Genomic DNA, 26,016 nt, shown 5'->3' on the forward strand with positions numbered 1-26,016 from the left:
TAAACAAAATGGGGGGGGGCAGATCAAAACTGGAGCAGACAAAATCTGGAGCAGATCTGCATGGCAACCAATCAGCTTCTATCTCTCATTTTCAAATCCCAACTGAGCAAACTGAAGAGAGAAGCTGATTGGTTGCCATGCAGATCTGCTCCAGATTTTGTCTGCTTTAGTTTTGATCAATTCCTCCCAATCTGTTTTTTTTTTGCAGCACACAAGCTGAACATACAAATGGTCAGTGATCCTTCCATGTTCTTACGGAGCTCCACCTTTTTACACTTTGTGCCAGAGGAAAGGGCAGAAGTGATTTAACCTATAAGCCTTTCTCTCATTAACTCTGTATCATGTAACCCAAGCCGCGTCGGGGTGATGTCAGGTCACCAGCCGTCCGTTAGTGTATAGAAGCTCGCACTTGATCGAGTTCCAACTTGTTTCATGAAAATAAATATTTAGTGTATGGTTGGGATAGGCGTGTATCTATCTATCTATCTATCTATCTATCTAGCTCTCTCTATCTATCTATCCATCTATCTATAGATCTATCTATCTATAGATCTATCTATCTATAGATCTATCTATCTATCTATCTATCTATCTATCTATCTATCTATCTATCTATCTATCTATCTATCTATCTATCTATCTATCATGTATCTATCATTGCTAATTGTCCGGGAAATGTTCCCAGCTTTCAAAACTGGCCAACTGTGCTGCTAGGGTCAGTTTATGTGGACGGTTCTGAAGGAGAGCACGCAGCATCCATGATGCTTCAGCCTTCGTTGGGCTCTGCAAGCAGAGAGAACCATTGAAGGGATTAGCTAAGAGTGACCAGTGGACGTGGAAGTGGTGGCTTAGTACATACACCCTTTCAAAGCTGGCAGTTGTGGAGGGAGGAGGGGGCCGGGGTGCTTGGCAGGTATCGCAAATGGCAGCTAAAATAACATTTGGTGCTCATGTGAACAAGGTCAAAAACGTCTCTTTTCCTGATGATCCACAACCCAAAAACATATCGATAGGTTCAATAGCTTCCACCCAAAATCTGCCTAGTGAATGTTTTTGTGTATGCTTTGAGCTACTTGGGAGGTGGGGACTGACTTGAATAGCCTAAAACACCAATTGAAGCCTCACACCTTTCTATCTCTTCATAGTACTGTAGCCCACATGTTATGATTTGTGACTCATTTTTGCTTGGAACATTTTTAAATACCTTTTTTCTCTTCGTGAAGTACTTAGTGAAGTGCTGCTTCCTGCACGTGTCCAGTGCTCCGTGCTGGCAGAGCTGAGTAACAGCCACACCTCTTATCAAAAGTGTCCTCACACAGACTTGTATTGCAATGAAGGTGAGGGACATGTCTGACTAGGTATGCTACTAAGTGCTGATTGCCGAGAGCAGTGGGTTTAACTCTGTTGAAAATACAAAGTTATATTTATACACTGGATATAACTGCTGTAACAGGAAAGAGAGTCATGCCTGTGGCTGTCAGAGTCTTGCAATACCTCATGGGACTTGTAGTACTACAGCAGCTAGAGTCCTTCATGGGACTTGTAGTTCTACAGCAGCTAGAGTGCTGAGGTGGCCTACCCCAGATCCAGGTGCTCCTGCTTCATTCTCTAAAGACATGCTGGTAGGTTGATTAACTCCTGTCCAAATTGGCCCTATGTATGTGTGTATGTGAGATAGTGCTCCTTGAGGGCAGGGACTGGTGGGACTCAATAGTATGGAGATTTACATTACTATATAAATGCCCCAAAAAATAAATAAATGAGATCTGAATTGCCTAGACTAGTAAAACGCAGCGTCCTCTACTGATCAGCATTTTTTGAATGCTCATATCCGGGTCAGGTTCTGAAAAATTCACCCGATTGGCTCAACTCATAACTCATACGCATGATTTCTGTGGGTGTGCGTGCTTCCATATACATATTTGATGCATAGACGCATTGCCCTACAGGTGCGGCTCTGCCTTTTGGCTCGCAGCACGGCCCCATCCGCTTAGGACCTGAAAGCCGTTATTCACACATACTACAGTCCGGAGGAGATTTATTGTTCAGCTGTTAGAAGATGTTCTGTACCATTTCCAGTATAAAACAAGCTGACCCCCTGTCTGCTGCACCCAGCTGTTCCCAGGCTCCTCGGCCGCGCCTTTCCATTGGACGGGAATGCCGAAACAGGTGCCCTCCTGGTGGTTTGCATTAGTTGCGATAATGGTCATTTTTACACGCCTCGGTGGATGCGCAGACCAAGGCGCTGCAACATCGGGAAGGGGTTACATGGATATGCGTGTCCGCTTATTCGCGCTGCCTACTAGAGACACGTTGGCAGGAGCTTTGCGTCGGGATAAAGCCAAAACTGTAGACTGCTGTCCAAGAATAATATTGTAGAAGGTTATTATTAACTTGTAGTTACAATGCATACGGTGCCGGCACTCTTACCCTGACTTGGATGATGAGAACTATAAAGATATACTGTGTATGTAGATAGAAAGAGATACATAGATCACAAAATATAGGGGGGGGGGCGTGGCAGGGCATTGAAGTAAATGGCACCAGAGCCCCCCATCCGCGCAGTGCGATCGCCCGCACTTAGAATGCAGACAAGCACTATTTTGTTAGGACTGGACCGGACCGCAGGCATAATGTGCCGATCGCATTGCGGCCAGAGGGCATAGCTACGTTGCCATTCACTTCATTGGACCACCATGCCCCCTCCTGCCCCACAACCTGGTGAGCCGGCCGCAATGCGATGGAGTGCGTTCTGGCCAGAATCGGGCCGGAACGCACTGTGTCTGGTGTGAATGAGGCCTGAGTGATTATATTTTCCCAGAGATTAATAACAGGAACATTACAGTCATCAATGCAGTCATGAAAAGTCAACTTCAGAGTACATAGGTTTCATCTGTTACTGCATATGGGGGGACAGTCCCTCTTTAGGACCCAAATCCCTCTGTTCCTCTCTCCTCCATATTCTCCTGTTTAAAGGATAACCCCCCTTCTCTATTGTGCTACAAATAACAAAAGAACTGTAATGATACACCTCATACCTGCTTGATTCAGTGCCAGCCTCCCTAGTCATCATTTTTGAGCAGCACGTGCCTTCTATGAATTGTCTGGAAACATGTACAAAAGGAAAGCCGCCGAGGAACGGAGGAGTAGATAAGCTGCAGTGTGTTTTGTGAAAGAACGCATTGCCAGCAGACCTTTAGATGTGTTCTCTATTTAATCCCTGCCAGCCAATCATAGACGAGGCATGGGTGCATTCAATTGTAATCGAATGCTGCTTTTTTTTTTTTAACTGTAACACCCCCCCATCATATGTAGAGGGCGCCATGTCTGGCGGGGTCTTTGATGATCAATTCAGGTCTCAGTGGACACCATGTGGAAAGTGAAAGATTATATTTGCAAGTTAGGTATGTTAAGATATATCTCTAGACAAAAGCTTTTTTTGCAGGAAGGGTTAGATTCTCTCTCATGTTTTTTAATGCAGCTCAAGCATACCTCAAATACCCTGAATGCATGCTTCATTTGGGGTGCTGCTTGTCTGCAATAAGGGTGATTCTCCTGCTGAATAATTTCAGCAGGGGGGCGGAGCTGGGAGTTTAAAAGCTGAGATTGCAATTCCGGTGTCCCAGGAAGGTAGCACCAGTGACAGTGGCAGCGTTTTTCCCAAACCTGGAGTATATTTAGATGCTTTGCACCTATCTATCCATTTTTTGGATTGCTTGGGCCTGGCTCCTGCTGCGGCGCTATTAAAAGCCAATATTCCGTTGTAAAAGTCAAAGTGATTTAGTGAATGACCCCACTCAGATCTTTAACTGTAACCTTGCGATGCCTCGATTGCTACAATGATTTTTAATGCTAACAGCCCAAAACCTTTTTTTTTTTTAATATATATTTTCTTTAATTTTTCCCTCAGTGTGAAGTTTTATAGCGGGTACTTCCTTCCAGCATACATTTGGCATTATACATAAAATATTTGCTCCTCGTTCACTACTGCCACTTGGCTGCTAGGCGATGCCAACTCTGCTTGACTGCAAGTGACAGATATATTGGTAAAATAGTAATTAATTCCCTCGCACTTATTAGTTTAGCTCTAATAAACTGTATTTTAGCCAAATTTATTGTGAGGACAAATGGAATATTAGATGGAGAATAGACAGGCTAATTTGATGCCGGCTGTGAATTATCAGGGTGATATATAAGTCAGAGAAGAGATCGATAGTATGTAGATGGAGAATGTTATTATGTTACGTGGACATAGGCCAAGGTGCTGGGATTTATCCTGGTGGGGGAGAGGTTGATGAAGGTGGGGCTCTTGAGCTTTTGCTCTTCTGATGAAGGGAAAATGAGGAATGAGCCTTTAAGGAAAGGTAGTGAGCACCCACGTGAAGAACGGACAGCTTGTCTTTTAAAATATATAAGTATAGATGAATAAATATAGGCATATATATATATATATATATATACAATGTATACCGATCAGCCGTAACATTATGATGTCTGACAGGTGATTCATTGACAATGATTTTCTTCAATGGCACCGGGAGGTGGAGGGGATATATTAGACAGCAAGTACACATTTTGTCCCAAGTTGATGTGTTGGAAGAAGAAAAAAATGGGCAAGCATAAGGTTTTGAGCGACTTTGACAAAGGCCAAATTGTGATGTCTAGACGACTGGGTCATTTGCAGTGGTCAGGACCAACCAAAAGTGGTGCAAGGAAGGAGAACCGGTGAACCAAGAACAGGGTCATGGGTGGCCAAGGCTCATTGATGCATTTGGGGAGCGAAGTTTGCCCCGTGTAGTCCGATCCACAGCTTTCCTTCCGAGACGTAGTGGAGTCCATGCCTTGATGGGACATGGTTGTTTTGAGGGCAAAAAGGGGGCCTACTCAGCATTAGGCAGGTGGCCAAAATGTTATAGCTGATAACATCTGTATTGTAGATTCAAATGTGTTATGACCACTAGATGAATCCGAGGACCATAAGATTTCCTAGACAGGAAGTTAGGGGAAATCCCCCCAGCACGTCACAGACAGCAAGAAATAAACTGACAATGGCTTGAACCCTTCTTTAATCTTTGCAAAAATAATACAAATTGAATGGATTTTTTTTTTAAATATTTGCCTGAAGTTCAGCTCTAGTGAACAGGCGTTGTTAAACCAGGAGCAGGAAACACTTCCCCCCCGAACAGGCAGACCGAGCCCGGAATTGTCAGCCTCTTTGTAGGAGGCCTCCGAATGGACTTTTCTATTCATACACAGCCACTTCCAGCTGTTGTTCTGGAAATCAGCACGTAATCTCTCGGGGTCAGAGGACAGTCATCCATGACTGGTGCCTTTGAAAAGGTTGTGCTGATTTCAGTTGTCAGATATTACCCCCTTTTTCTCTTCCTCAATAACACCCATTCTGCCTTTTCATCGCGAGGGACCCAGCCTAGAATTGTATTACACGAATTTAAGGTCTTAAATGTGTCGGCCGCATTGTGCGGACACGACATGCTGTGGATGGGATAATTAATTCCCTTTTGATTGCCGGCAGAAATATTCCGGGATCCTTTGAATAGATCTTTGCGCTGGATCCAAGGTGGAGTGTCTTCAACGGATGCACACAATAGGCGGGTGGGCGGATTGGTGGAAAATGCTGTGTTTGTATGTTTTCTGCTGCGACCAACATAACTTAAGGGAAACCTCTGCTTTGAACAACCTCCTACTGTACCTAAAGTCTTTTAACTATAGGATCTCATAAGGTTTTCCAAGCTATTCTGCTGTGGGTGTGCCCTTAGATTTTTTATTATATTTACATATTGATTTTATCCCTGATAAGAGGCAGCTTTGATCCCCCGAAAAGTGTTTATTTTCCATATTGTAGTGAATAGAGATCCTTAGGACTTCAGTCTGTGATTGTGGTGCTTCTAATATTTCTTCAAATTACATTTTGAAGCGCTCCCAATAGGCCCGTCCAGTTATGAGAGGTGCCTTCCCCACAAACTCTACTCCATCCATTCCACATGATACCCATTGCAGGGATCTAGGGCAATCCACCTTCCACCCAGACCAGGGGTAAGGCAACCTTGGTTCTCTGGCTGTGGTGAAACTACAAATCCCATAAGGCATTGCAAGGCTCTGACAGGCACGACTCCCAGAGGCAGAGGCAAGATGGAATTCAAAGTTTCACCGAGGCTGCCTACCCCTACTCTAGACTGACTGTACGTGGTCTATTTAAGGACGACCGCCAACACCTGTATAGCTTGTGTCCATTAAACCATGGAGAGCTGCCAAAATTTAACTTTTTTCAAAGCTTGCACAGCTCAGTGTACACTGGGATGAAGTACTCCTATGCACATGTGTGGGAGTTACATCATCCAGGTCTGGCCAATCAACTCATAATGAACTCAGAAGAAGCATTAGAAATGGCAGCAATTCGGATAGAGCCCATCTTATTTCCTGGCTGGAGGATGTTCTGCAACATCAAATTCTTTCCTCCCCAGCCTGGCTCGTTGGATTTCAGTTCTTTCAATAATTGAGTCTCAGCAATCCCATGTAGGCATTACCACAGCTTCCTTTATTCAGGAAACGATGTGCAGCACCCTGCCAACCCCTCCCACCAGTCATGATCTGCTTGCATGGCGTGGCGAAGCACAGAGACCGAGTGATGATCTCCCTGTCTCTCCTATAATGTACTGTAATGAAAACTGAATATTGATGAGGGGGGAAGGAACCAGGAAAGGCAAAATATAAGCAGATTAAAGGAGAACTATGAGGTGAGTGCTTTTCACTCACCTCATAGTTCTAGCCGACCTGTGACAATGAAACTGTCACAGGTTGGCTCAGTAAATCGGGAGGTGAGCAAATACATACCGGCGTTCGCTCACCTCTCGATCCTGTCACGGCTCTCTGCCGTGACAGGGGAGGGGCTGGATTCCCCCCTCCCTGCTCCGATCCGCCAGCGCTGACTGGTGGATCGGACGGGGGAGGGGGCGTGTACAGCTGGCTCTGCCTCTAGATAGGCAGAGCCAGCTGTCACTCACGCAGCTGGGCGGATCCCGACACAATTGTCGGGATCCGCTTCAGCTGTAGCTCGCACAATGATCAACTGTTGCAGTAAAGCCCTCTTGATCTGCTTGCTCGCTTTTTGAATATGATTCTAAATGTTGATCTGTATCATTCCCACCCAGAAGCACTGTGAGAAGCTGCTGAACACATTGCTGATAACATAAAACAAGTAATTTATGAGAACTTTTTATAGCTGACATTTTTCCTGCTTGGCGCTAGTAGATCTCTCACCTATTTTAGGCAGAGCCGTCCGTTCAATAAAAATGGTATTTTTTTACATCAATGTCTTAGGACTACATTGTTACAAGCTCCAGAAAAGAGAAAAAATCTGAATTCTGCTTGTCAAAATTGTCTTCATCATGGAGAAGGGAAGACTTTTTAAATCCAAGGTGTTTGCGTGCCGTCCCTCTCATGCGTGGATCTCGCTGTGTGCGTAACAGCTGTTCCTGTAAGATTTCCCTGGTGTAACCTCAGATGCGGAGACGGGGGTCTCTCGATTTTGTTTGGTTGGAACTCAGTTCTGTCTAATCCCAATCAGATGTTCCTTAAGAGCAGAACTCTAAATCTTTCAAGGATCTCAGCACTCTTCGAAGGATACCTCCGTACTGTTATCCTTTGCTTCATATGTTAGCAGTCAGTCGAGGTTATCCAAGGTAACGGCGTATTAAAAACGGAGCGTGTTTCACATTTCCTGTTAAGTTGCCTATGCATTAAGGAATCTACCAGGTGCAGACGTGTTATCCTCCTCTTCGAATCTTTTAGCTCGAAAACCGCACAATAATTCAGGACCACGGTGCTTTAGTGCATTGTGCTTTTCGTTCCTCGTCCATTTATGAAAATCAATACCTTTTTTTTTTAAGCAGCCTTTCAACCACTTCATTGCCACTTGCTGGCTGTATTAGGGTGTCAGACCAGCCTGTACAGTGCTGCTTCACCCCACTCCATCGAAAGACTTTAACCCAGCAGAACCATTGTCTAACAGTCAAGAAGTTTACATTGTAACTTATTAAGAAGGACCTGTGCTTTAGAAGCTGTGGCCAAAAATGCAAACAGAAGGCAAAGTACTAGTCACCGGTATTGCATGTGGTCTTCCTGCAGCTGGTCGTTTCCACATTACTGACTTAGCATGCCTTGATCTTCTCTGTTTCTGTGTGAAGGCGGCCATCATGGTAGAGGCACGACTTTCCTTCCTTATGTCAGAGCTTCCTCCCTTACTCCTCCCCTCAATTTTGGAAATGCCCTTTCACTCCCTGTCCCATTGGAGAAACAGACAGCAGTGAGATCCTGACAAGGCTTCTAACAATACCAAACTCCCAGTGCAGATCACCCTGCTGCTTTATGTGCTTCTGCACTAGAAAGATGTGGGGCTGTAGTAATGGCCAAGAGACAGCGTCCTTGACATTTGATCGTTGTGTTGGCCAAAATTGTCTTAGCAAAAATAGAATTTCTGACTACCACTGATCTCTGGGATGGGTTTACTATAGAAGTCCTTTTTAAGTTCTACTATAATTGCCTGCTCAGGTTACAGAAATAGCTTTTTATTAGCTACAAATATTATCTGTTTCAAGCTACCCAGGCTACAAATAACTTAACTTGTAATGGGCCGCTTTGAAAGCACCCCTATTCCTAATCCCGACACATCCTTCTACCTGATAAAAATGAGAGGGGCGCCTTCTCCTAGTGCAAATAAGTTTTATTTTTCAATAAGAGATGAGATAAAGTCTTAAAAATGGATACTCACAAGAGTGGAAGGATCACAAGCATTAGACACAATGTAAAAACGAGAGCCAAACTGATACAGTGAGACTTTATCTCATCTCTTATTGAAAAATAAAACTTATTTGCACTAGGAGAAGGCGCCCCTCTCGTTTTTATCTTGTAGTGTCTCCAGTCTCCCCGACTGCTTTTGGAGCTGCCTCCTGCATAGATGCCACTACATCCACTCTGTCGCTAAGACTGTATATGACTACCTCTGGCGCTGCTTTCTTAATTTTTTGTTCACATCCTTCTACCTAACTGACAACATTCATAAAAAAACAATCCAGGGTACACTTTGCTATGGAGGCTGGATATTTAAAGGAGAACTATGGGGTGAGTGTTTTTCCCCATAGTTCTCCTCAGGGTCACGGGAGGACATAAACTAGCGTCCCTCCCGTGACCCAAAACTCAGTATATCGCAAGCTACAGCTCGCAGTATACTGAGACCGCCGAAGCCGGGACGGATCCCGACATTACTGTCGAGATCCACCCAGCTGCGTGATTGACAGCAGGCTCTGCCTATGTAGAGGCAGAGCCAGCTGTTCCCGCCACCTCCCCGTCCGTTCCTCCAGTCAGCGCTGGACGATCAGAACGGGGAGGGGGAATCCCTTCAGGGAGCCGTGAGTGACAGTCACGGCTCTCTGCAGGGACAGGATCGAAAAATGAGCGAGCGATGGTATGTGTTCACTCACTTCCCGATCTATTGAGCCAACGTGTGACAGTTTCATTGTCACACGTCGGCTCGAACTATGAGGCTGAGTGATTTTCACTCACCTCATAGTTCTCCTTTAAAGTAGACTTGCCTTGAGAGAAATGTGCAGGCTTCCAGTGCTGACCGCCTTCCCAAAGTGCTAGTTGCATGGCTTGACCCAATAAGTTTAGAGGTTAAAAAGAGCTTTAAAACGAGCCATCACTGACTTCTCTAGCTGCTTGTACTATAAAGTAATTCATCCTCAAATATCACAACATAGACTCTGATGTCAGGATTCAGTCAGCTTCTAACAGCTTACAGCACTTGTTCTCTTACATTGGAAGGTTGGCAGGCTGCCACGGTTGTGCCTCCACTGGAGCTGTAATTTCAGCACTTCTGCTGTGACCTTTGAGGATGAATTTCTCAACAAGGCCCGCAGCTACAGAGTTCAGTAAAGACTTATTGTAAAGCTTTTTAAATGATTTATCTGTAATTTTAAATATTCTAATGTAGAGTACTAACTTAAAGCGTGACACTCTCAAGATTATAATGCAATACAGTAAAGCAATGCTGTTTTTATCAAACTGTATAAGTCATTGAAAACAGGTGTGTGTAATGAAATATTAATTGTGCCGGTCCTCTCGTTTCAGGACATTTGGGCTTCCAAGACAGTTTTGTGACTTCTGGAGTTTTCAGCGTTACAGAACTCGTCCGAGTCTCACAAAGTAAGTCTCTCGTCCTGTTATCTGATGATTTTTTTTATCATGGTTGTTCCTGTAAGAGGTGGCTGGGGAGGGAATATGACGCTCACACATCTGTCACACTGGCTGTTTGTAGAAACTATGTCTCTTAACCCCAATTTCTGGGAAAAATGATCATTTGTACATTACTCTGGGTGTTTAATTAAAATGATGTAAATTATGTGAAAAGGGCTGCTCCAAAGTATAAAAATCTAACCTTGTAGCATGGCAGGTCCCTCACACCGCACTCGGCTTCCGGGCACTGTGGGGAGGGAGCGATGTAATTCAAGCAGTGAAGTGCTCCAGTCACATCCCCAACCCTTCTCCCTACTTGCCCATTCACAAAATGCCCTGTGTGTTTCTCAAAGAATACAAGGCATATTTTATTTGGAGGAGAAGATATTATGTTGCATTCCTGCCCCCTCCTCCAATCACAAAACGCCTTGTATTGTTTGAGAAAAATAGAAGGCATTTTGTGAATGGTCAGGTAGTGAGGAGGGACGGGCATGTGACTGAAGCACTTCACTGCTGGAGTCACGGAAGCTTGGCGTTACGTGAAGGAGACGCCATGCTGCAAGGTAAGAGTTTTATACTTTGCAGCAGCCCTCCTCACATAGCATACAGCTTTCTAGAGATCATGTATGCACCCAGCGCCTTGTGCAATTGATATTTTATTTTGGCTTTAAGTCAATGCAGACAGATGACAACAGCAAATGGCTGGCATAAAATTTCTCGTTCCTCACTGCTGTCACTAAACCGTCTTGAATGGACAGGCTGGCTATTACTTCTGCCCCAAAAAATGGTTCATCTTCTTCTTCTCCTTCTTTATCTCTCTCTCTCTCTCGCTCTTTCTCATTACACCCAAGTGCTGAAAGAAAGTACTGCGTACCCACACTACTGGACCATAATATGCCAGACTTGGCCTCTAATGTAACACAAATCCTCTACACAGCACCAGAAGAGTCTTCCAAACCTACAATGCAAATGTCAACTTTAATGAACCTAGAACAAATATGCAATAAAGGACTTCTGACTCCTAATCTGTAGACTTGTTCCAGATTAGGGACCAGAGAGTCAGCATTACAGTCAGGCAACTAGTGTTCTCAGATTAGAAGCATTTTCACATATTTTAGACAGGTTTACTTTGCACTTTTCTCCACTGTGTTTAATGGCAGCCATTTTGAATTCTAGTGTTTAACGATTGTTAAGTGTTTGAAAGCAGCAAATAAAAGCTCTTGATCGCATTGCCTTGTTATGGAGGGATTGTATCTTCCAGTGCATGGCCAGCATAACAGTAGCTGTAAATTCATCAGTCTTGTTCCCATAGCCAAAGGCATGCCTAGTCAAGGGTTGAATCATTCATGGCTGCCCTAAAGGGTGATGGTCAGCACTCAAACTGGGAAACTGTGTGTACAGTCTGCCAATACTTTCCTATTCTTGGTGAAGAGAAGAAATGAGGGTGTTACCGTGTATGCTGTGCATTTGTCCTTCAAGTGAGTCAAGGCATGGATCCTGACGCTTAAGAGGATGGGCACCAGTTTGTCAATGGCTGCCGATGGTAGACCACACTTTTCAGCCTTCTGAATCCTTCGTTGCAGTTATCATATAGTTACAAATACTTTCCCTACCAAGAGAACTGCACATGTGCAGCCTCAAATAATATCAAACCAACCTTCCCATATACAATGTAGTGTCACACATAGGAACACGTGTTGGTTATTTCATTAGGAAAAATTGCTTTTTTGTGTTTTTAACTTTCACTTAATCAGATACATAATCTGAACCAGATAAATAAAAGCTGCCATCTTATTGGCTGCTGCAAGTGACATATTGAGTCCAACTCATGTATTTTATTTGTACATTAAATCCATTGTAACGATTCACCCCTTTGGGTCCGCGCTCCCTCTTCTCTGAAGCTCCGGAAGAGCTGAGGGTTTTTGTTTGACCTTTCCAGAGTGCTAATGTCATCAGTATGAATGACAAAAGCGCAAGCCGATCTCTGCCAGTTTGTCAATATTCACTAAACACAATGAATTAAGAGGACCTCTCGCCATCCTGCTCGATTGATCAAAGGCCTATCGATTGCCTTCTGCCCAAACTTAAGACAGACAGCCCCGTCTGAGGACTCGCACACCACCTATCAAAATCAGTCTTTGTTGGTTTTTTTGCACAACAAAAAAGCAGAAGAATCACCTGGGTGTCTCTGGGTAACCCATCTGCTGTGTCTGCACTGCCGAGGTCACTGTTGGCTGGGTTGGAAAAATGCCTTTATGTATGAATGCAGCAGGCCTTGCAACGCACGCTTTTAGCACGCAGGATAATTACTGGCACACAGAGATGAATGAAGGATTGCGCAACATTTTATTAGAAGCATACACAATGATGTACCATGCTAAGGCAGCCATTAAAGTAGATAAAAACACAATCGCTAAAATCCCACATAAGTTTTAACATGTTAATGTGATTTCAGAAAATGTTTTCAATCTCTTTTACATCTGCAGCTTTCATTAAAATAATTCCTTGTGATCCCGCCATAAGGGTCTTTGTTCCTCTTCAAGTGTGACAACTGTTTCCCAGTTGTGCTTCTGTTTTGTCACCCTGTCACATGCACCCCTGATGGAGACTACAAGCAGCCGTGATGACACACATTGCACAGGCATGGTCCACCATTGCCACAATCAGGAAGACGGTTTTGAGCAATGATGTGCAGCCGATGCTGGAGAGAGTGTATGTAGACAGGAAGTGGCTGGAGGAGATCGGAGATCAGCAGCAGTGAGATAATAGGGTGAAATCAGTATTTTTTGGAAAACAAATAGCAGCTGTTAATGATAGTGCTTTGCCAAACTGAATGTCCTCCATATAGGGTCTACATTGAGGAAACAACATGACTATACAGTCTTGCCATGCATGATAAACAATGTATTCCTGGCTTCATTTATCTCCAACAAATGCTAGGTCCACCACATCATACACAGCATGTTCCCCAGTTTTAGCCACTGGACCTTCTTCATAGTTAACCAGGGAAAAAAATTTTCTTCCAATGGCAGATAATCACATGCCAGAAAATGGGGCTCTGTGCAGCGGCCATTCAAGGGACACCCTTGTCATTCATCATGGGAGATGATTGCTCAGGAAGAGTCCCTGGCTGGCTCTGCCTGAACAGCAGGGCCCCTCTGGCAAGAACGACATGACTAGTGCCCCATCATTGATCATGTGATTGACTCTAGGAGCATGCCACAAAGCATACAGAGATTGAAGGAAGTATATGCATGACTCTTGTGTGTAGCCAATATTTGCTTATCTCAGATTACAACTTAAATTGATTTGACAACATTGATTGCCAAACAGATTGCAGTTTTCTTATCACAGACCTCTGCACAATACTCAGGTACCCTCTGTATTAGCCCTCTGGTACCTCTTCAGGTCAAACTCGATAGAGCTACAGAAAGGCAGGAAAGGTATATACTACTCTGTGACCTCTGCAGATGCCGTATAAAGTCAATTGTATAATTGCTTGAAAATTTATAACATGAGATGAGAGCGGCAGCAAATAGGAGGCTTTGTGTGACCTCATATGAGGTATAAATATCAGATCCCAGAGCTAATCTCCGCTCTTCACATCTATCCGTAAAGCAGAGGTTCCTGAGACGGAAATGACTCGGGTATACAGATCTGCCGAGTGCGTCCTGCATACTAACTGCACTGCAGGAGTTCAGTACTCGTCTTTGTCTAGGATACCTTTTAAAAGCACTTTTACTTCCCTTATCCCTTGCTCCCCCATCAGCTAGCGCTCTGCTCTTCCCTTCAAGTTGTGAGTAGGCCCTCGGTATCACCACTTGCAATGTAGAAGATCACCAGCACTCATGACACTGTCACTATGGTGCCCTGAGGGCTTGTTTACACCTACTGGATGGCGCCGTGTTCCTCCAAGAAGATCACCAGCACTCAACAGGATTTGAAAGTGAACTGTTTTTACTTTTATTGAAGTAGAAAACATGTCCCATGCATCATTGAGCCAACGTTTCATGGGGTCCCTTCTTTAGGGCATTTTCACACCTAATCCACTGTGTTCCAGCACTGTTCGTTTCTGGAATGCACTGGATCGCATAATTACAGCCTCCCTGCATTCTGGGGTGAGAAGGGGCGTGGTGGTGCCATTCAAGTCAATGGCACCGTAGACACGCCTCCCATCTGCAGTGCCATCGCCCGCACAAGAATGATCTGCTGTAGTGCATACACTTTTTTTTTGCAACTGTACCATGGGCATTGTTGTGCCACACATTCTAATGCGGGTGATCGCACTACGAGCCGAGGGGCTGCAGTGTCATTGACTTCAATGCACCACCATGCCCCCTCCTGCTCCAGAACGCAGAGAGGCTGTAATAATGCGTTCCAGTGACTAACCGCGCTGGAACGCACTGGATTAGGTGTGAACAAGCCCTAAAGAAGGGACCCCGTGAAACGTTGGCTCTATGATGCATGTGACATGTTTTGTACTTCAATAAAAGAGAAACAGTTCACACTTTCAGATCCTGTTGAGTGCTGGTGATCTTCTTGGAGCAATATGGCGTCCATGACTTGGAGGAAAATGGCGTCATCCAAGTCATTAGTTGTGAACAAGCCCTCAGGGCGCCATAGTGACAGTGTCATGAGTGCTGGTGATCTTCTACATTGAGAGTGGGGACGCCGAGGGCCTACTCACAACTCGGAGGGAAGAGCAGAGCGCTATCTGCTGGTGATCTTCTGTTCTATGACTTGGAGGAACATTGCGCCATCCACCTTATCACTGTGAGCACCGCGAATAAAAACATAAAGATCTGCATGCTATATGGAGTGCAGGTGACTCACCACAACGGCTCACTTTCAAAGTAGGACTGCTGGTCTTGCATTGTATATGATGATGTCAGAGTGCGACCAATGAGCGGAGAGCTGCAGAGAAGTGGCTTCAATGGAACGGTCACACCAAGAGGGATAAGGTGCAAGATGAGCATTGACAAAAATGAGCATTGAACTCTTATAGTGCAGGGGAGCCCCTTTACAAGTGTAGGTTCAGCTTTAAATCCATAATATTTAATGTAACGGCTCCAGGAATAATGACCTACCTTGTAATCATAGTCCGGCTAAGGCCAGCACAAAGCGGATGGCCAAAGCAGCGTTCTGGAGGGAATACCCCCGTGATGTCTATTCTGCTCTGTCAGCCGCCCTGGGAAAACGAGTCTTGGGTTCCTTCTCTTCTATAAGGGCACACGATTCCCTGTTCACCTTATACCATGCCTGTTTTATATCAGAACCCTGTTAGGTGCCAAGTCTGGTGTTCACTGAGCAAAGATAAGATAAAACTGCACTCACACAAGTAAAATATTAAGCCCATCAGAACTTTCTGTCCCGCTTTCAAAGTCATATGCGGTCAAGTCAGGACAAGCTCAGTATGGAGCACATTTGGTTCTTATTTAACAGTCTTCTCTTTGTTTTACATTTTACTAATGAGTCAGCAATGTCTGAGATATGATTCAGATGTGCTGCAAAGGTCGGAAAAGTCTGATTTTTCTTTTATCGGCTCAGAGCCACCCACAGCGAATGGCGGTAAGACGAATTCCGCAATCTGTACGTGACAAGTTCTGCCTTAAAGTTAAAATAGACGTCAGTGCTAATCGAATGACATTTATTAGCAAAAGCTTTGCGTGTCATAAACAAATACTATTTGTTAAATAAAATACTTGTTTTCACCTTTTTTCATACTCTTTTACAACTCAGCGCTGCTGACTTGACATGACATGACACGAGGTGAGGAAGGAAAGCCAACACATTTCAGGTACTCAATACCCCTCCCCCTTCATCAGGGCCTAGATGCTGGCAGTAAATGAGAAGAATACTGGACAACAAATTGCAAGATAAAAGATAGGAAAGTTCATGCTGCAATAAATATTTACCGGACTTGCATTAAATCTGTTCTCATCATTTTCACATTTCTGAACAAAAAACTTACATGGGTCCCCACCCTTTCTCTACTGTACCCAACATAAACAAAAAATATATACATAAACTTCTATATATTACATATAGAGAGTTTAGTGATTGGGTTTACATCTACTTTCCCAAAATACAATAAAACCTTCGTCTCTGAGAGAACTAAGTACATTGTCGAACTCTCCTATGTTCTATCACAGCATCATTTATTTCTAAATGACAGGTGCTCTTTGCTAAAGGATGATGTAAAATACTGTACTTTGCTGAGACAAGCCCCCATATGTGTTTTTTGTTCATTATCTGTTTGTGCTATTCCAGTAGGGAATTAGCATCACGCTGCCAGTCCAGGGCACAGTAGTGAAATATGGTTCCCCTAGCCTGTGTGCTAAGATCAGCTACTAGAAGGAGAACTATTTGTGCGTGGATATTAGAGGGGAAGAAAAAAGATTTTAATAAAAAATAGCCTGCAGCTAGGGAATGTGCAGCGCCGGTGACCTTGCCTCCTGTATGCCATTACACAATTCAATGGCAGTCCACTCAGAGCTTGCTCTCGATCAATATCCTATTAAAGCTGCACAAAAAGTCTCCATAAACTTAGTGGTTTAGCCGTGTTTATAAATGGAACCTGGCATAATGAGACGGTCAATAGAGCCCCGCGCTGCTAATTCTGGAGTCAGCGCCACGCGTTTTGTGTCTATAGTGCGGTGCAAAACGAGGACAGAACAAAGTAAGACAACAGTTAGGCTGTCCATAAAATATTTTTCTATCCTCATGTCTTGTTGGCCTTTCTATGACATATTCTGTCTTCTGATTTCTTCCTTTCTGCCAGCTTCACAAAGCTGCATTCTCAGTGATGTCACCGGTCTCTAGTGTATGGATAGGCTGCATTCTCAGTGATGTCACCGGTCTCTAGTGAATGGATAGGCTGCATTCTCAGTGATGTCACCGGACTCTAGTGAATGGATAGGCTGCATTGTCAGTGATGTCACCGGTCTCTAGTGAATGGATAGGCTGCATTCTCAGTGATGTCACCGGTCTCTAGTGTATGGATAGGCTGCATTCTCAGTGATGTCACCGGTCTCTAGTGAATGGATAGGCTGCATTCTCAGTGATGTCACTGGTCTCTTGTGAATGGATAGGCTGCATTCTCAGTGATGTCACCGGTCTCTAGTGAATGGATAGGCTGCATTCTCAGTGATGTCACCGGTCTCTAGTGAATGGATAGGCTGCATTCTCAGTGATGTCACTGGTCTCTAGTGAATGGATAGGCTGCATTCCAGTGATGTCACCGGTCTCTAGAGAATGGATATGCTGCACTCTCAGTGGTGTCATCAATCTCTGGTGAATGGATAGGCTGCATTCTTAGTGATGTCACCGGTCTCTAGTGAATGGATAGGCTGCATTCTTAGTGATGTCACCGGTCTCTAGTGAATGGATAGGCTGCATTCTCAGTGATGTCACCGGTCTCTAGTGAATGGATAGGCTGCATTCTCAGTGATGTCACCGGTCTCTAGTGAATGGATAGGCTGCATTCTCAGTGATGTCACCGGTCTCTAGTGAATGGATAGGCTGCATTCTTAGTGATGTCACCAATCTTTAGTCATTGGATAGGTTGCAGTTCAGCAGTTACCAGTCTCCAGTCAGTGGATTGTCTATGGATCGAAGTGTTTGCTGTCAATGTTAGACGACATCAGAGACAGATGGATGTACTTGTTATAATGGGTTCCTCAACCCTTGCCTAACCACAGTTCTTCAATAAAGCATATAGTTGGACTATTTGATATTTAGTTTCTTCTCTTTGCCCGAGTGTCTTTTATCTACTTCCTAGGTACATAAAAAAAGTTTATTAGTGCGACATAATGTTTCTTCTCTAATGCCTCCTCTCTGGAAGCCTGAATACATTAGGAACGGAGTATTTATGCCGGGTTACTAATGCATTGGTATCATTTTATAGAGCCGTTTTATTTTACATTTTACTAAATGTTGGTAAATCAAACTTTGCAGCATTCCGGGGAATGAAAGCGCCATCTGGCCCCTTTTATTTATTGTATTAAGCCAGTTCTCTTTCAATAAATTTACAAAATAGCACATGAAAATTAGATTACAGTTATCTGTGTACATCTTCACCCCTCATGTCCGCCCCCTCGTGCGGCTGCTGGAGTGTGTAGTGTCAAAAGGTGACTCTTCAGAAAAACTTCACCTGAAGTATAGAAGTTTTAAATTGACAATATGGACAAAAGTTACTTTAAATCTAAACTCCGGGCAAACAGCCAAATACACAGATGAAATACATATATGGGAACGGTTTTATCTGCCAGAGGGTTTGTATATCTATCTATCTATCCAGTCCTGGGATGTATACAACTCTGCCACATAGTACAGCCTTTTTCTGGCAGGGTATGAGACCTGATTTTTCTCTGCTGCAGTTATATAACTCTTTTAGGTCTTGTCCCTCCCCTAGCCAGTGATTGGACAATAAAAGGAGAAGCAGTGCATAGATATGCTCTTTCCTCCTATCAGCAGGCAACCTTCTAACACATGAGCACTGTGGAACAACTAATTGGCTCTTTTTGCTGTTTCTCCCTTTTCCCAATCTGAGCTCTGCTGTACAGGGACTGCAAGAAGCTAATATCAATTCATATTCTGCACTGCTTGCACTTAAAAAATAATAATTTAATAACTGAAACCCGGGCTGGAAAAAAGTACCCTTTGAAGTACGGGGAGGGACGTGGTGCTTGGTAACTCTAGGGGGTAAATGAAGAGGCTCCCGCTGTGGCAGGCTCCAGGGCTTCTCCTCTTTTCCCAGGGTGGTCCCTCGGTTTCCTCACGTACAATGAAGTGTTTAGTCCAGAATTGTATGTGAGGAGGCAAGTGTGCAACCGTAGCCAGGTACACCTTAGAGAAGAGGCTTCTGTGGACCGGTCAAACAGATGGAGGGAGTATGCAGGAGCAAGAAATAAGATAAGTATTGTTCCTCTACTCCAAGACTTAACAAGCAGTTTTTTTGGGGGGGAGCATTGCAAGTACATTTTCTTTCAGCGTGGAGTTCACCTTTAATGAATGCAAAGCTACATTCATTTTTGTCTTCTACTTTTTCCTCGTATTATCAGCTTTAACAGCTGATGAAGGCTGAGTGGTATAGCTTCCTATTGGCTTCCTGTAACATGGGTTGATGTATGGTTTACATTTTGGGAATGAAATAGATTCTTTGTGTATCTTTTACATTTTGTCATTATGTAGCAGGTTTAGAGTAATATATGATTATATTAAGCAATTAATCATTGAGTAGATACTTGTACACAGGATTACCGGTTTGATACCTGGATGGAGCCATACATTCGCTTTTATTGTCGGTAGACAGACAAATCGTGACGGTGTCATGTGATTGAATAAAATTCGGGAACCACTGTTTATAGTTGTGTACCCCAACCTGTCCGTCTATCTCCCACTCTGACTATAGCTATATCCCTTAAAGTGACATTAAAACCTCAGATCTTTTAACATAAACCAATACTGTAATGTGCGCCTTACTGTTATCCATGGTAGTTTCCCTTCTCTTTGCTGCTCTTCCTTTTAAATCCTCATGTCTTCTCATGCTTGGGGAGAACTTCCCTTTGCAGCTCAGGGCCTCTTCCTGTAGTGCTGGCTCAGGTTACAAACCTATACAAACCTATACACAGACACCATATATCCATTCCTGAGACAAGGCAGTCTGCTGCAAAACAGAAGTTCTGCCCAGCATGAGAACAGATACAGATTTGAAAGGAAGAGCAGCAAAGAGAAGGGAAACTACCATGGATTACAGTAAGGCGCACATTACAGTATTGTTTTATGTTAAAAAATCTGAGTGTTTATTGTCACTTTAAGACTCATCTCTTCAGGGAAGCCTATCCCACCTCAACCTAACTGCTGAACCATGTACAAGCAAATACAACTGCTTGAATTGTATTGTAATTGTAATGTCTTCCTTATATTGCAAATCGCTGCGCAAACTTTTGGCGCTATAAAAATCCTGTATAATAATATTAATAATAGGCCTGAGCTAGGTATGGCCCCCCATGTATCGAGTCTGCATAGTGTTTTCCACTGAAAACTGATAATCTCCCTGTGATGTTACTTCCTCCTCACATGAACCAGCAGGCTGACACGTTGTTATGTTGGCAGCTAATTATAGAACGTCACATTCCTGAAGCTGTGCCCTGAGTTTGATCTACGGCTGAACTTGTGGAGCCTCCATATCAGATGATCATTTCATGGATTGTCCCATCTCCATCCTTGTTCCTGTGTTTACTTGCCAGCTGTGGCAGTTAGCAGAGCTACCAGATGCTTAAAGGGCCCCTAACAATGAACTTCTATTTGCTCCCATTTGGTCTGCTAAATATACCATTGTAAACGTTTTGTTATATCTGCTCCATAAGTGAAAAAATATATCTGTTGATTCTTCCAGGATTCCAATGAGCTTGTAACTTTTTAAATATATAACATTGATATGAATAAATAAGGATCCGTTCTTTTCTTTTCCCTTCTTGTTTTGTAATGATAGATTGGACCCAGAAGTTGTGTTTAGCCAACGTTGCGCTGTCCTCGAATTACAGGCCTTATCTAGTCATCAGTTGTTAAAGTTTTTAGCTGGTCTACATTTAGAAATCTGTGGCTCTCATATCTCTCTCTATGTCTCTCCGTGTCTTTAGCTGGAATTCAAATAAGATTTACTGTCAGGATTAAATCATTCTAGAATGTCAGAACACGGGATGATATAAAAGGGGAAGGGATGAGCCCTAGGACAGTCCGTCTCATCATCTCACTCTAAAAGGCACAGTATAGTCCTTTTCCTTCCTTACCATTTTATTTATCTCCTGTTTTTCTTTCTTTCATTCTTTCTTTCTTTCTCTTTTATCTATCTCTATCTCCTTCTCCTTTTATCTATCTCTATCTCCTTCTCCTTTTATCTATCTCTATCTCCTTCTCGTTTTCTCTATCTTCTTCTCTGTCCATCTTTCTCACACTCCTCTTTCTCTTCTTTCTTTCTCTCTCTCTCCATCACTCCTCTATATCTCCTTTCTCTCCTCTATGGGGGTGATTTACTAACCTAAACACACGCACGCACCAGGTGCGTGTGCTTTTCACACAGCAAAACGTATTTATCAACCAAAAAGTCTCTAAAAGCATATTTCCACTAATGCCATATATGGAAAAATCATGCACATGATGCATATATAATGCTGCTTCACAGTTTAGACAAAAATGGTTAGCTCATGCATTTACATTCCTGCATTCATCAACGCAAGCAACACATCATAGAGATAATTTACACAACATCACCTTGCAATTCATGCTTGGCTTTGCACAACACACCTGCTGGGTGTGTACACACTACAAAGGTTTTATATTCCACCCATAGATCATGCTGGGAGGGAACACACTACAGAGGTGTATACATGTTCGTGGTGTGTTTATAAGGTTAGTAAATCAACCCCTATATCTCCTTTCTCTCCTCTTTTCTTTCCCCCGCCGTCTCTTTACAATTTTCTGCCACTTTCCTGCCGTCTACCTCTCTCTCATGCTCTCTCTTACTCTCACCCCCTCGCTCTCTCTCTCTCTCTCCTGTATACACCTCTGTCTCTCTCTCTCATGCTCTCTCTCTCTCTCTCACGCTCTCTCTTACTCTCACCCCCTCTCTCTCTCTCTCAGGAAGACGTCCTCCGTGCATCTGATTTTTCATAGCCATAAATTTTCGCTATTATGGAAAATGGTTTAATTTAATTACATTTCACCTTGGTACTGTACAAGCAGCCTGGAGTCTCATTCACCACTGGTGGTGGCAGAGAGAGGCACAGTTATGCTTAGTAATTAAAATACTGTGCTGTAAGCATAGTATTTTAATGTATTACAGGAAAAAAATGCCTACTCTTTTTTTTTTTTAATTTGTAGGAATTGATGAAAATATTTATAATAGAGCTTGTTTGAACACAACAGATCTCACGGGTTTGCTGTGTACATGTCAGGGGTCTCACTTAGTGATATTATTTATATATTCGAACAAACAAATGACATACATTCTGCTTAAAGGGGCTGTAGACTTTCCTCGGTTAGTGGGTAACCAGTTTACTTGAAGAGTCCCATAGCAAGTGAGGGTCTTCCTCAGATTGCTGATTGGTGGGGAAATATGTTTCTGTGTGAAATGTAATGTGAGGTTGCAATAAATGTAACTGTTGAAAATAAGTATTAATATAAAAACAAATGCTAATAAATATCAACACATAAATGTTTATTGGCTCCGCATTTCTGTCAATTTCAGTTCTGTCATTGCTTATTCTTGTTTTTTAGTAAGAACTAGTTGAATAAAATGTAATTTTAGAAACGTTTTTAACATTTATTACATGTGAAGAGCGTACAGGAAAGAAGTCCAATCGGGGCAAAGTGATCAGTAAACTCGCACAGTATCAGGACTTGTATGGACTGTAGACATTGCTGCAGTCGCTGTTATAAATCAGCAGCTGTGTAGATTTGAACGGAGCCTTTAGAAGCATCCATCATTAAAAAGGAATGTTGTTTTTTTCAGTGTTCCGCTGATCCAGAGCTTTGCAGGGACAAAATGAGAGGTGACGCGGCCCTTTTCGGGCTGGATATAGAGATGGGGCATACGTTCTGATGTATCCAGGAGAGAAAGTAGTGGGAAATCTGGAATTTTACGGTTGTCACCAGAACAGGAATAAGGAGGAAATCTTCTAAGCTGGACACTTCTAGAGGGGATTTTGCTTCCTCTCACTTCCTGTTGCGTCTACAGGACAGGAAGTCAAGGGAAATCTCCCTGATGGGTTACAGGGGTTTTAACGCTACCCTACTCCATCTAAATGAATAAAAGCTTTTGGCTTTAGATATATATGTTTGCAATTGGAGAACAATGTTAAATAAGTAAGCTGATAATGCTGATCAGGAAACAATGCAACTGTGGTAAAGTCAATCATACTTTTCAAGCAGTCGTGCAAGATATGTCAAGCTTTTCATGGCAATTTTGAGTGGGATCGAAACCTCCTCTTACATGATTTCTGTGCCTCTGGGAACTAAATAGATACCTGGAACCAGGGCACACGTGGTATGCTTTTAACAGGCTCAAAATTTGGGGAAAGGGAAAATAAGGCCTTGAGGATTTAGCAAGTGAAGTAAGGAGCTGTACAAGATGAATGCCAGGATGAGAGTATGGACTCCTCTTATTAGTCCTCTGAGTCAATTAAATGCCGTATATTCATAAGTAAATGGTGTGCACCTTCCAACACCAGTGATAGGTGGGATGTCCCTGTAAAAGGGCAAAAATAACAAAATCATTGTCCTAATTGCATCTAATGATCACACGAGAAAATGTATACAGTTGGAGTAATTGCAGAATGTTCTATATTATTATAACTGTGCATGCTTCCTTAAGATCATAAGTAACAGTGCTGAACAGCCAATCACCAAGTGGCAGCATGGCCACATGGAAGGAGTCCTAGCTGCTGCTCCATTGCTGGAAGTACCAGGTATTTTCTCTTCATTCCCAGCAACCGAATCGGGAAAGGAAGGCCTGGTCAAAGCACAGACACACTTTAAACCAACACGTTTCAAGATCTGGTCACTCTCCTCATTGGGGATGGTCCATTGGAGCGGTTTATTAGTCCCAGATGGAGGAATAGGTAGGAGATGGTACAATGCAGGACCTGCTGGAAGGATTCTAATAAACCTTATATGAGCAAAGCTGCTTGTAATCAAAAGACCATTGGCCAGTCCAATTGCTCTGACTGACAGTTTTTCTGATTACAAACAGCTTCGCCCATATAAATTTTATTACAATGTTTCCAGCAGACTGTGCATTGCACACCTACATAATTCTCCATCTGGGACAAATAGTCCATTCCAATTGACCAGCCCTGATGATGAGGGTTCACGACCCTTGAAAAGTGTTTGCTTAAGATCTTTGTTCAATAAAGTTTTTTCACTTTATTTCATTAGCTATCAGCATCTTGGCTTTTTTCTGCTCAGGCGTCTTCTTCTTCAAGTGTATGTTTAGCCAAAACTTTTTTTTTTCTAGTTTTGTATAAATTAGGGAACCCTTTAAGGTTTCTATTGCTATCTATGTTATGTTCTCTGTCCTGCTGACCGTCATTACCTGCAGAAAAAGTGATAAGAAATCCAAAAATGTACCTCACCAGAACATAAGGCGAATGGGAAACCTTCCAATGGTGACAGCTAAGAGAGGATTTCCTATCACTTTGTAAAGAAAATAAATGCAAAACATTTTTTATTCTATCCAAGACTAAAAACACTTTTTGTTAGAGCTTCAGCACAGCCTCTCTTATGGGAGGCATACCCATTGTTTTATCCAGTCCTGTGGCTTATTGACACCCAGTATTATTCACCCCACTTCCTGTGAGAGGCTGCCATGGAACCCCCTTTCCCCCCTCCAGGGTGTCATCATCGCCACTGCTGGACAAGAAGAGGAAGGATGGGCAAGAAGTCTGCTGGATGTAAAGCCCATACAAAGGTCCCCCAGCTGAGTCCTCCACAGTACTTCTTTTCTGCCACCAGATGTTCTCAGTCTTCCAGGTTGAATGACACCCTGCATCCTTTAACCTGGAAAACTGAGGACCGTACTCTGAATGCAGGGCGTCATGGGCCTGCCCTCTGAGAGAGCATCACCACCACCCCCTTCATTCAATCACAGTGTATTGATGCAGAGAGTGGGGCTGATATCATTATGATAGTACTGTGCTTTGCACCTAGCTGACCACCCAGCGCCAGGAGAAGACCAAAGAGGACCCAGTTTTATCACATGACCAGTCTAAAGACTATGGAAGAAAAGTTAAAGAAGCACGCTTAACCCTCTGCAGCGGGGCTACGCCCTCACTGCAAGTGTTAAGTGCTTGTTTTTTTTCTAGGTGCTTAAAAAAAGTTATACTAACCCAAACCTCCGAGCCGTTGCCTGCGTCTCCAGCCACTGAAGCCTCTCTCCCAGGGGCGTCCCAAGGCCGGGTGTCACCCAGAGCGGAGAACGCTGGGGCTGCTGTTGTGAGGTATGCCGCAGGATCCCCTCCTCTCTCCTGACACTGTCGGGCACTCGGTCCATGACCGAGTTTCTGACTTTTTAGACATTTTGGTGTCACCCCTCCCATGGTGTCACTTGGCTGCGGATAAATTCTGCCCGGAGTTCTGCTTTAAGTATACAAAAAGCACATGAAATATACTTTTGGTGGGGAGAAAATCTAAAGGGGGGGGTTAATCTGAGGGACGGAGTCTGGAGTTGGGCATTAAGGCATTTGTTTTTGTTTTTTATTGGTGCAGAAAGATGGAGCGTGGAAGGTTATGAAAAGTGGAGATAGGCTTTAAGATGAAAAAGTTCTAGTTTTAAGAGTCCAGCAGTGACCGGTTCTCTTGCAGCTGCTGTACGAGGTGTGGGTGTCCCCGGCTGTACAGATGACAGTGGCAGGCTGCAGTGATGAAGAAGCACACTGGGCGTCTATTAGGAGTGGGAGTGCGTCTGTGCTCTCAGTACTGCAGCCATCCACTTTGATTGATTTCCATTCATGTCAGACTGACTGCAATGTGGTCATTTTTCTCAGGCATAACCGCTCAGTACTGCAGCAGTCTGCTGTCTACGGCTGTCTGAATTATGGCTGTCCGTATCTGTGTGTTACCTTTTACACAAATTACTACACAGCTTCCTTTCTTCATGCAAATTCATCAGTTTTACGGCCTTCTGGGGCTGCTGTTGGGGGGGATGCAAAAATGATTCACGCATTTTCTTTTATGAAGAATGTAATATATATATATATATATATA

At 43.4% G+C, this 26,016-nt stretch overlaps 1 protein-coding gene and 1 long non-coding RNA gene across 12 annotated transcripts in view; one reads left to right on the forward strand and one right to left on the reverse strand.

Annotated features, from left to right (window-relative positions):
• Positions 1-4,027, reverse strand: part of LOC108784919 — a 25,266-nt gene extending 21,239 nt beyond the window's left edge. Inside the window, exon 1 of the long non-coding RNA XR_001941098.1 lies at positions 4,017-4,027. This is a non-coding gene — a long non-coding RNA (uncharacterized LOC108784919). The remainder of the gene's footprint in view (positions 1-4,016) is intronic.
• Positions 1-26,016, forward strand: part of NFIA (nuclear factor I A) — a 312,201-nt gene that overhangs the window by 199,182 nt on the left and 87,003 nt on the right. For all 11 annotated transcript variants that reach the window (XM_018553863.1, XM_018553862.1, XM_018553864.1 and 8 more), the window contains exon 4: positions 10,147-10,221. In XM_018553863.1, coding sequence (XP_018409365.1) covers positions 10,147-10,221 — 75 coding nt within the window. The remainder of the gene's footprint in view (positions 1-10,146; positions 10,222-26,016) is intronic.

Source organism: Nanorana parkeri, unplaced genomic scaffold (genome assembly GCF_000935625.1).
Source record: "Nanorana parkeri isolate BGI_ZX_2015 unplaced genomic scaffold, ASM93562v1 scaffold131, whole genome shotgun sequence".
NCBI classification, from domain to species: domain Eukaryota; kingdom Metazoa; phylum Chordata; class Amphibia; order Anura; family Dicroglossidae; genus Nanorana; species Nanorana parkeri.